The sequence below is a fragment of the Myotis davidii genome, unplaced genomic scaffold (assembly GCF_000327345.1).
Source record: "Myotis davidii unplaced genomic scaffold, ASM32734v1 scaffold453, whole genome shotgun sequence".
In the NCBI taxonomy this organism is placed as follows: Eukaryota; Metazoa; Chordata; class Mammalia; order Chiroptera; family Vespertilionidae; genus Myotis; species Myotis davidii.
The window spans coordinates 1,366,963-1,379,304 of record NW_006285234.1 but is presented as its reverse complement, the minus strand read 5'-3'; the positions used below and the strand labels follow the sequence as shown (position 1 = coordinate 1,379,304).

The 12,342-nt window shown below is 40.8% G+C and overlaps 1 protein-coding gene across 4 annotated transcripts in view; it reads right to left on the bottom strand.

Moving 5' to 3' along the window:
* Positions 1-12,342, bottom strand: part of WDR59 (WD repeat domain 59) — a 72,351-nt gene that overhangs the window by 27,400 nt on the left and 32,609 nt on the right. For all 4 annotated transcript variants that reach the window (XM_006755761.2, XM_006755760.2, XM_006755762.2 and 1 more), the window contains exons 11-17: positions 8,763-8,842; positions 6,766-6,898; positions 6,524-6,648; positions 4,388-4,552; positions 1,785-1,880; positions 1,482-1,638; positions 962-1,031 (exon numbers count right to left, since the gene is read on the bottom strand). In XM_006755761.2, coding sequence (XP_006755824.1) covers positions 962-1,031; positions 1,482-1,638; positions 1,785-1,880; positions 4,388-4,552; positions 6,524-6,648; positions 6,766-6,898; positions 8,763-8,842 — 826 coding nt within the window. The remainder of the gene's footprint in view (positions 1-961; positions 1,032-1,481; positions 1,639-1,784; positions 1,881-4,387; positions 4,553-6,523; positions 6,649-6,765; positions 6,899-8,762; positions 8,843-12,342) is intronic.

The window sequence follows — 12,342 nt, the reverse complement described above, 5'->3', positions numbered from 1 at the left end:
GAGAGAGGATACAAATTATGAACAACAAATACACATCTATCAACAAGAGAATCTGAAAATCAAGTTGAGAATCTGATAAACAGAATGAACTGGTGATTATAATAAAATCAGGGGCATAGAATGGGAATGGACTGGCTATTCTTGGACTGACTATTCTTGGGGGGGATGCGGGAAGAGACTGGACAAAAATCGTTCACCTATGGATGGGGACAGTAGGTGGGGAGTGAGGGCGGAGAGTGGGGCGGGAACTGGGAGGAGGGGAGTTATGGGGGGAAAAAAGAGGAACAAATGTAATAATCTGAACAATAAAGATTTAATTAAAAAAATAACTTAAAAAAAAAAGAAGAAAAATAATGAAGACTAAACAGAATACACATTAAATTGTCAACAGTGGCTTTCCCCAGGACATGGGAAAAAAGGAGGGCTTTCATATTTTAATTTAAAACTTCCTTATTGCCCTGGTCAGTGTGGCTCTGTGGTTAGAGCAGCTGCCCTGGGACCGAGAGGTCTTGGGTTCGATTCCCATCAAGGGCACATACCTCGTTTGCAGGTTCCACAGCTATAGTAGGGACGCATATGTGAGGTAACCAATTGAAGTGTCTCTCTCACATCAATGTTTCTCTCTCTCTCTCTCCCCTCCTCCTCCCTCCTTTCTACTCTCTCTAGAAATCAATGGAAAAATATCCTCTGGTGAGGATTAAAAATAATAATAATAATAAAAGAAACTTGCCTTGTTTAGACAACAGCTTTCATTAAACTACTCCTTGTAGTGGTTTGGTTGTAACTTCATAGTAGAAATCTCAGCTTAGTTGCAATTTAATGAATCTGATCTTTCTCAAATAAACTTATAATAGATATTTACTGAAGATAAAATAAATTATCTAAAGACAAACTCAAAGGTCATTTCCAGATGTCTGCCCACTTCATGAATGTAGCTTACAGCTGTATCTCCCAGACTCACCTCGGAGTAGGTTCTGTCGGGGACACTGCTCGATGCATCGTCATGGGCCTTGTGAAATACACCAGATAGCCTGACAAAGGAAACATCACATGTGCACATCAAGGTCAATGAGCCGGACGTGGGAAATCCTAAGGCAGCATTGGTCAATCTTTTGTCTATTTCAATATACCTGAAGGACGGGACACATTTCCATGAGGTGCAAAGGCTCATGATCGCAGCCATACTTAACAAGGACAAAGGTCAGGACCCAGGAGACGGGAAGTGTGTAGTTTGGAAAAAGTCATCACAGGTATTTTATATTGCCTGTCCTCTGTTAAGAATCAGGACTCTGAGTGAGACCCAAATTCACACTCTCAAGACTATAATTCTGGTGAACATTCGTAGGATTTGTCCACAGACACCAATCTGGCATCAGACCATATTACACTATGATAGAAGTTTGTTTGAGTTCTCAGAAAATAAAAACAAAGAAAAATTGCTCTTCCAAAATCTAGAATCAGAGAACCAAAAAAAGACCAACCTGCTCCACAGAACCTGGCCCCCGAGGTCCTAGGAAAGGGAATATTGGCATCCTGGTACGACCCATAGGCGGTGGTCACCCGGGCAAACGTGGGCAAGGGTGGGGTGACGGAGTTTGGGAGCGCAAAGGGGTTGCTGGAAGCACTGTCTTCTTGATTCTGAAATTTAAAAGTCAACAGACTAAAAACCACAACCTGTCTCAAAGCTGAATTACAAAATAAAGATACATTATTACAAAATCAGGTGCCCAGGGAGGAAGAAATTATACAAAACACCAAAGCACAGGTTGGTACAAGAATCTCACCACGAAAGACTCCAGACAGGAGACGAGCTGGCGCAGGCAGGGCTCCAAACAACTCTGGTTGCGTTTCACTTTTTGCAGGGAAGTGTCTTTCAGGATCTGGAAAAGGCACAAAACACAGTCAATAATAGCAACATTCTTCAAAGCAGTCGGAGGCAGTGAAGAGCAGGGAAACCGGAGCACAGCTGTGCCTGAGGCTTCCCACACAAATTACGACTTTCCACCTTCTCTAGAGGCTCGGAGAGAAGACTCATTTCTGAACCCGCTTTCAGAAGCCCTTTCCTGAGGCAGGCACACATGCTGGTTTTAGAGGGCACGTTTCTAGTAATGGAATGAGTGTTCTTTAGTGAACATTCGACTCCTTTCCTCATCCCCTGCCTTACCCCCCTCCATGAGAAATCTCAGTACCTTACAAGGAACACCCGCTGGCTGAACTGAAAATGGCTCTGAGTGATACATATAATAAGCCAGGGGAACAGATTTCACTTTAGGGAAAGTTATACTGTATCTTTTTTTTTTGGTTCTTTAAAAATATAAATCCCATCATTTTTAAGGCACATGCTGTTCATGTAAGCTGACATACACATACTGAAGACAGGCATGTAAACTGGACTAGCGCTGTCCAATACGGAAGTCGTTACCCACATGGGGGTACGAGCAGCTGGAATGTGGCTGTATGAACTGAGGTGTGCCATAAGTATACAATTCATACAGAATGTTGAAGACTTAGTACCAAAAAGAAAAAAATGTAAACTACCTTGATAATTTTCATTTTCATACTGACCACATGTTGCTCTGATAATTCTTTAAATATACGGATTAAATAAAAATATTACTGAATTAATTAACCTTTTAATTTTAGTTTAAAATTACACGTGGCATGCATTATATTTCTACTGGACAGCACTGAATTCAACCTTTAAGAACATTTTCTAATTCTATCATTTTTATACCAGAAGTCTTTTTTACATGTCCAAATGAGACAATGAAATATTCAAATTCCAAGTACAAAATGTCAAATACCACAAAGTCTGAGTAATTAGCATTTCAAAGGTCCTTATGACACTTGAAAATTTTCTTAATTACATAACTAGGTCTGATGCCAGGTGGGTACTAGAAATATTGGGGAGAACTTGGCAAATGCATGACTATGTAACCATTATGCTGTATACCTGAAATTCAAAATAATATTGAATAAAAACTCTAATTGCAAAATAAAATAAAAATGTTTTACTACAGATCATACTCCAAGAAGACAGATTAAGTGCATATGAAATAAACTAGGCAAAAGGTGAACAGTATTCAGGTCAACTTGGTTTTGTCAGGACACCTCAGTTACTTTATTATGTGATGCTGCTCACACTGCCAAAGGTATATCATCCCCAGCTCGTGGGGCTTCCTCATGGGAATTCTGCCAGATTTGCTCTGTGTGAACTAACAAACCGAGTTTCTGCACATGCAGGGTGAAGACCAGCCACCAGGCTGTCCCTCCTCCACTCAGGCACTGCCATCCTTCACGCTCACCTGTGCAGCCAGCTGCCTCATTTGAGGACGGCACTATCTCTTTTTATGGAATGGATTTTTTAAAATTTTTTATTGTTGAAAATATTACAAATAGTAGTACATGAGTCTCCTTTTTCCCCCATTGACCTCCACCCGGCCTCCTCTACCCCCCAGCACATGCCCTCACTCCCTACCCCCAACCCTTCCTCCCCCCAATGTCTGTGTCCATTGGTTATACGCATGCATATAAGTCCTTTGGTTGATCTCTTACCCAACCCTCCCCTGCCTTCCCACTGTAGGTTGACAGTCTGTTCGATGCTTCTTTGTCTTTGTATCTATTTCTGTTCATCAGTTTATGATGTTCATTATATTCCATAAATGAGTGAGATTATGTGATATTTATCTTTCTCTGACTGGCTTATTTCGCTTAGCATAATGCTCTCCAGTTCCATCCATGCTGTTGCAAACGTTAAGAATTCCTTCTTTTTTATTAAACTAATAATGGGACTGCCATCAGTAATACCACTTCTAGGTATATATCCCAAGAAAACAGAAATACCAATCAGAAAGGATATATGCACCCCTATGTTCATAGCAGCACAATTTACAATAGCTATCATTTGGAATGGATAATTTTTTAATGACCTTACACATTTTTTTCTGATTACAAAATATATTTTATCTTCAGAATACACCTTGCCTATTGTTTCCAGATAAATGAAACTGTATTGCAAGGTTTTTAATCTGGGAGTAATACATAATTTTAATGAGATCTCTGAGCAGATTAAATGCAATCATAGAGCTGCATATTATTTCATAGACAATATCTCTGAAATTATATGCAATATTTGTGCAGATTTTTCTGGAAAGGGTCCATAGTTTTCAATAGACTTTCAAAGGGTGTCCATGATCCAAAAAGGTCAAGAACCACTGCTCTAATGTTTTCTACACAAAATGAATAGCAAGTGTTAACACTGCAGTATGTCAGGACAGACGACTTCCAAATCTTATCAGTTGGTATTTTCATTCAACTTCACTACTCATGCTCAGGAGCAGAGCTCTCATACAAACATCAAGGAGAATATGTGAACACAGATCCCAACCTTTAGCAGCTTCGCTTTCATCGTGGACGTGATGGTCGTGGGGTTGATAAACTGGAAGGAAGGGGCGGCATTGTTTGGATACTGTGCCGGGAACTTCACCAGCATCTTGACACGATGGTTGCTACAGTGCACAGACACTGTGCAACTCCTATCCGCTGCGTCCATCTGCAAGAGACAAATCAACAACTGCTTTGGAGACTAACCAGGAAGGGTCTTTAGGTGCAAACGGATTTAAATCAGCTAACTGGCCATAGCTGGTTTGGCTCAGTGGATAGAGTATTGGCCTAGGGATTAAAGGGTTCCGTGTTCGATTCCCATCAAAGGCACATGCCCAGGTTGTGGGCTCGATCCCCAGTAGGGGTGTGCAGGAGGCAGCCAATCAATGATTCTCTCTCATCATTGATGTTTCTATCTCTATTTCCCTCTCCCTTCCTCTCTGAAATCAATAAAAATATATTTTAAATCAGCTAATTGAATGCTCCTAGTTCCTGAAATCTCCAAAGATAAAGGTAGAATTCCAAAAACAAATTAATTTGGAAGATTTGGACAACTCATTAATTTTAGCACCACTTTAATAAGTGCAAAGTATTCTGATTTTAAAAAGCTTCATCCTAAAAGTTGTAGGTAGGCTGAAACATATTTATTTTGAGAAAGGAAAATAAAGCAGGAAAAAGTTAAATACTTGACTCAATTTAAAAAGTACTCCTTGGAAAATCCATAAAAATGGACTGATTAGTAGTTGCCGTGGGCTAGGGAGAGAGGAAAATGGAGAGTAACTGGGGATATAGGACTTCTTTGGGGATGATGAAAATGCTCTGGAATTAGACAGTGGTTATAATTGCCCAACTTTGTGACTATATTAAGAAGCACTAAATTATACACTTTAAAAGGGTAAATATGGTATGTGAATTATATCCCAATAATTTTTAAAAAGCACTCCTGGGAAAAGAATTAAGATTTCCTTCTTAAACTCAATCACCAGGTATCCACACTGTTTCCAGCTGGGACAGAGGTGTATAAACTGATAGCCAGTTAACCTAGAACCCTCTCTCTCTTTCATTTGCCTGTGCTGCCAACTAGAGAAGACACATGGAGCACAGTGAAGAGAGCCAAACACGTGGGAAATCTGGAGACAGATATTTTTTTACATATTTTTATTGATTTCAGAGAGGAAGGGAAAGGGAGAGAGAGACAGAAACATCAATGATGAGAGAGAATCATTGATGGGCTGCTTTCTGCACACCCCCTACTGGGGACCGAGCCTGCAATCCAGGCATGCGCCCTTGACCGGAAGTGAACCCAGGACCCTTCAGTCCACAGACTGACGTTCTATCCACTGACCCAAACCAGCTAGGGCTGGAGACAGATATTAAATCTCTTCCACCAAACAGCCGCTGACCTGGGACAAGACATCTCTTAGTGTCTCCTTTTCCTCATCAGAAAAGTGGGGATAAAAGCACTTGCTTCAGAGTTGTTTTAAACACTGAATGGGATAATTATGTAAGTGTACATATCCATACCTACTATTAACTGAATCTGGGCAAAAGAAAAACTAATCAAGTTTGAAACTCCTTTATAGAGAGAGACTCAATTCCCTGAAGCAAAGAACAGCTGCCAAAAAAAAAAAAAGAAAAAGAGAAAACCTCTCCATGTGTGAAGTGAACAAAGAGGTTTGTTCACCTTCTTACTATGACTCTGAATCACCAAGGACATGGCCGGCTTTAAGGGAAGATTGGACAGCAAAGCACAAAAAGCCCTGGAGAGTCAGAGGCCTGGCTTCCAGACTCAGTTCTGTCATTAACTTCACCAGTAACTTGAGTCAAGTCACTAAGCCTTCCCAGATCTAAGTATCTTCACATACAGTAAAGGAGGTGTTGGAGCATCTAAGATTTTAAGACACATGAACATCAGTTTATCCCTTAGGTCATCTTATGAGACAGTAATATGGTTAGAAAAATAATCTGCATTTGCAAAGTATCAATTTCTTTAGAAAACCCAGAAAATAAAAAAAGTAAGCAGAGAGACTTATCTGTTAAAGCAGCAAAGCTATTTGCTAGCTGAAATCCTAGCTGAAATAGACCCCTCTCCCACCAAATGCCATCGCAAGCACGAGAAAATTCATTAGACTTGGAGCACCTCCACGTTGACATTCCGGATCTGGACATTGATCAGGGAGAACTCCTGCTGCAGAGTCTGAGGCAGTCCCGGCTGATCCGATTTCTTCTCTTCCAGGAGACTGCTCGGGGGATCTTCCTTTAAGACTATAAGGAGAGAGGTTCAATTGTGGGCAAACATCTCTGGCACTGAGTCAGAGAGCAGTTCTACAACTCTGAAATGCGCAGAGGGCACCTCACGTAAACAGCAGTTTGACCAATTACCTTCTTCCTCTCCATGGCTTAAGCTGTGCTGGTGATCTGTGTCCTGCGTGTGAAGGGTCTTCTCTGGTTCCGGCAGAAGAGAAATGCTCTCGATGAACTCATCAACACCATCTAACATGTCATTGGCACAAAGCTGCAACAAAGGGTAGAAGATCTGGGTCCAGAGAAGTCAGTGGAAATGGTCAGCATATTGGGTTAGAGTTGTCACCTAAAAATGGGAAAAACAGCCCTGGCTGGTGTGGCTCAGTTGGTTGGGTGTCGTCCTGTGCACCAAAAGGTTGCCAATTCGATTCCTGGTCAGGGCATATGCCTGAGTTTCAGACTCCACCTCCCCCGCCCCACTCCCAGCCATATGGGGCCTGCAGGAGGCATCTGATCGATGTTTCATTCTCACATTGATGTTTCTCTCTCTTTTTTTTTCTCTCTCTCTCCCCCTCCCTTCCTCTCTCTCTAAAAATCAATTTTTTAAAAAAAATGGGAATCACAAAGGATAGAGATATCAGACAAAAACTGATAAAAACAAAACAGGTTTTATCCATCGCCAACTCTCCCTGGTTAAATACAAAGGAGAATAGACTCTATTATTCTACCGTGGAATTTTTTCATCTTGTTCGTAGTTTATGCAAGCCTCAGAAAACATTATTTTTAATTCTAAGCCTTGATGGAGTTATTCAGCTAACCCCAAAATATAATAACCTTCAGAGCATTAGAGCAAATGATACTGTATGGAGAAAACTCCCCCTCCCTTAAAAATATATTTTATTGATTTCTTACAGAGAGGAAGGGAGAGAGATAGAGAGCTAGAAACATCGATGAGAGAAACATCGATCAGCCACCTCCTGCACATCTCCTACTGGGGATGTGCCCGCAACCCAGATACATGCCCTTGACCGGAATCGAACCTGGGACCTTTCAGTCCTCAGGCCGACGCTCTATCCACTGAGCCAAACCGGTTTCGGCGAGAAAAATAGATTTGAAAGACAAAATAAGGTGATGATAATTGACGAAAATGCTCAAGAATAACTTCGTACTAAGCAAATTTTACCCGCCATTTTCTATCCACTCTGTACAGAGTGCTGTGGGGGAGGAATACAAGTGAGACATGGTTCCAGACTTCAAGAAATGTAGCCACCGAATGAGAAGACAGAGCACTGAGATGAGGCAGAGCAAAGCAGTTCATACCCGCTTCCAATGTGGTTCATTTAAGAAACAGATATCGTTCATGGGGCAAAAATTGGGAAAGGCTTCATACAACAGGTATCATTGATGGACGTAGAGGGCTGTGAACACTTCAGAGTGCAAGGGTAAATTTCCTAGCCCATTGAGAAGAAAAAGAAACGAAGCCCATGGGCCATTTGCTCAGTATGCTGCCCAGACCCTCTTATACCAGGACAGGAGAAGAAAAGACATGCAGAGGTTCTTCAGTCTGTAAGTGCTGAATACTGAAGTTGGCTCTTGAAGACCTCAGAGCTCACTGTGGCATACACAGCCACTTGGCCTACCAGCAAGCACGTATCAAATATCTATCATGTATCCTCTAAATTTTGTATTTTTTCTAAGTTTCTAGTGCAGTGATGGCGAACCTGTGACATGCGTGTCAGAGGTGACACACGAACTCATTTTTTTGGTTGACTTTTCTTTGTTAAATGGCATTTAAATATATAAAATAAATATCAAAAATATAAGTCTTTGTTTTACTATGGTTGCAAATATCAAAAAATTTCTCCCTTGGGTGTGGGCACATCTCCAGTGGGAAGTGTGCAGGAGGCAGCTGATCGATGTTTCTCTCTCATGGATGTTTCTGGCTCTCTCTCTCTCTCCCTTCCTCTCTGTAAAAAATCAATAAAATATATTTTTAAAAAATTTTTCTATATGTGACACGGCACCAGAGTTAAGTTAGGGTTTTTCAAAATGCTGACACGCTGAGCTCAAAAGGTTCGCCATCACTGTTCTAGTGTATCTGGTTATATTCCTCCACAACAGCAACGAATACATACCCTCTGCATCTGGGAATCCACCCGCCACATTCTCAAGGTCTGGTCCCGTGACCACGTAACTAGTTGGTAGTCCTTGGACCCTAGAAATCACCAAATAAAAGTCCTGGAAAATTTTCTGAATTAAACATCAATTTTGCTACAGGTTGCAATGGAGTGAGATTCATTCATTCATTCATTCATCCATCCATCCATTCAATAAATATTTATGAATTGTTATAGCCACTACAGCATGAATACAATAACCTCTGACATTATAGATTTTACATCCCAGTAGTGGAAATAAACAAACTAATAAATATGTAATAAAATGTCAGTAGTGACAGTGTTATTAAAAAAAAAAATAGAGGAGAGAGACTGATAGGGAAGCTATTTTTAGACAGACTCCCTGAGGAAGTCACATTTGAGCAGAAACTTAAATGAGGTGAAATAATAACTAGCAAATTAGCAGGTGAAGAGTGATGTTTAATGCCACATTAAACTTTCACCTCCACAAATGTTCTTCTTTTATATGCTCAGAGGAGCCGGGGATGAATACAATTTTTGTAAAATGAATTGATTTAAATGCATCATGGCATCTTACTATTTAAAATAATTTTTTGGAAAAGCGGTGCATGCATCTCTTTATAAAATGAATAATAAATCTTTAATGTTTTGAGTTGAATGAATTATATTTTCACATTAGGTCAGGTCAAAGAAAAATTATTCTGAGAGGCTCAGGATGCTTTATGAAAGAGCTTTATGAAAGGTCAGGACATTTCAGGGAAATTATGTAGTACCTAGAATCTGCTTCATGGCATCTTCAGAGAACCAAAAATTTAGAAGTAATTTCACCAATTCCCTCATTTTATAGATGGGGAAACTGAGGAAACAAAGAACACAAGCTATCCAAGTTAACTGGGTGAGTGAGGGACAAAAGTTCCTTCTCTGTCATTGCCTTCAAACGTTTCTATATACCTGTTTAAAGCTAACAAGACAGCCCTGGCCAGTATGATTCAGTAGGTTGGGTGTCATCCATTGCACTGAAAGGTTGCCAGTTCAATTCCCCAGTTAGGGCAGCAGATAGATGTTATGCTCTCAAATTGATGTTTCTCTCTCTCTCCCTTACTCTCTCTAGAAATCAATATACCATTCTAAAAAACAACAGAAACTAAAACATGGCCATAAAAATAAAAAGTAAAATACAAGAATACATAAAGGATGAGTATATTCACAAAAGTTTCAACAACAAGCAAACCTAAACTACTTTGAGAAATGAAAAAAATAGGTGGTAAACTAAAAAGATAAAACCAGAAATCACTATCATAAGCATTAGGATAGTGTTTACCTCTGGGAAAAGTGAGAATATTGTAATCAGAAAGCTTTTGAGGTTCTAACAATGTTCTTTTCTTGACCTTGGTTGTAGTTACATAGATTTTCACTTTATTTTTTTAAACTGTATGTGTTTTATGCAATTTTATGGATGGGTGATATATTTCACAATAAAAATGAATAATAAAAAAAACACACCCTATAACTTACATCCAAAATTTCACTACTGGTCCTAGCTGGTTTGGCTCAGTGGATAGAGCATCGGCCTATGGACCAAAGGGTCCCAGGTTCGATTACGGTCAAGGGCACGTACCTTGGTTGTAGGCTTCTCCCTGGCCCAGGCCCTGTCAGAGCTCATGCAGGAGGCAACCAATTGATGTCTTTCTCTCACATCAATATTTATCTCTGTCTTTCCCTCTCTCTTCCATTCTCCTTAAAAATCAATGAAAAGCCCTGGCCAGTTTGGCTCGGTGGATAGAGCGTCAGCCTGCAGACTCAAGGGTCCCAGGTTCGATTCGGTCAAGGGCATGTACCTTGGTTGCGGGCACATCCCCAGTAGGGAGTGTGCAGGAGGCAGCTGATCGATGTTTCTAACTCTATCCCTCTCCCTTCCTCTCTGTAAAAAATCAATAAAATATATTTTTAAAAAATCAATGGAAAAATAACCTCCAGTGAGGATTAACAAAAATAATAAAATAAAAATAAATGTTTAAAAAACTTCTTCACTACTGGCTAGACAGTCCCAATTTATACAATTCACCCTACTGGCATATAGACATAGATAACTTTATTTCAATCCAAAATTACAGGCCCAACCTCTCTCGGCCAGACAGTGGGGAAACCACATCATCAGTTCACTATGGCAAAATGCAAGAGAATACATTGAAAGCCAAAGTCATGCAGCCTCATGTTTCTAGAAGCAAGAGAGATTACAAGATATAAATACGGGAAAATTAAGAGGATGATTAAGAGAATCCTTTCAAAAACCATCCTGGAAGAGTCACAAATAAGCTGGGGTAAGAAGTTGCCTGCCCTAACCCCAGGTCTACCAGAGCCCTTTTCTGGGCTCTGGACAAGTCACAACACTGCACTACCTGGCTTTCGTTCTGTGATATGGAAAAACCAAGAAATATACTTCTGTTCTGTACAATATTTAGAGAGCATGGCAGGAAGATCTCAAGAAAAGAGGCTGCACCCTGGCCAGTTTGGCTCAGTGGAGAGAGTGTCAGCCTGCGGACTGAAGGGTCCCAGGTTCTATTCCAGTCAAGGGCACATGCCAGGGTTGTGGGCTCAATCCCCTGGGGGGTGTACAGCAGGCAGCTGACAGTGATTCTCTCTCGTCACTGATGTTTCTATCTCTCTCTCCCTCTCCCTTCCTCTCTAAATTAATAAAAATATATATTTTAAAAAAAAAGAGAGAGAGAGGCTGCAACTAAATTTGCGTGGTGAGTTGATGGAGGAACTGCGGCCAAGGGCTGCCTGACTCCCACTGTAATTCTGACCAGGTATTAGTGAGTGCTAACTAATTAAGGTGCAATCACAAACAACCCAAATCTCAGTAGCTTAAAGGAAGGATTTTATGCTCACTCTCTATCTCTACCTCCTCCTCATTTCTGATGGGAGCGGCTCCATCCGGAGTCTTGCCAGCTGTGTGGCAGAGGCAATGAGAGTGTGTAATTGCACACTGGCTGTTAATACTTCAATCCAGCCGAAAGTGGTTTGGTTCAGTGGATAGAGCGTCAGCCTGCAGACTGAAGGGTCCCGGGTTCGATTCCGGTCAAGGGCATGTATCTGGGTTGCAGACACATCCCCAGTAGGGGATGTGTAGGAGGCGGTTGATCGATGTTTCTCTCTCATAGATGTTTCTGACTCTCTATCTCGCTCCCTTCCTCTCTGCAAAAAATCAATAAAATAGATAGCCAGTTAGCCTGGAGGTCAAATCACCCCCGACAACAATCAAGGCTTAACTACAACAAGACTGCGCACAAAGACCATTAGGGGGTGCACCAAGAAAGCATAAAAAATGCGGAGACAAAGAAACAGGACAAAACTGTCAATGGAGGATATTGAGTTCAGAACCACACTTTTAAGGTCTCTCAAGAGTTGTCTAGAAGCTGCCGATAAACTTAGTAAGGCCCTCGAAAAGACTGGTGAGACTGCCGTTAAATGTAGTGAGATCCTCAAGAAATCTAGTGAGACCCTCGATGTTGTGATAAAGGACCAACTAGAAATTAAGCATACACTGACTGAAATAAAGAATATTATACAGACT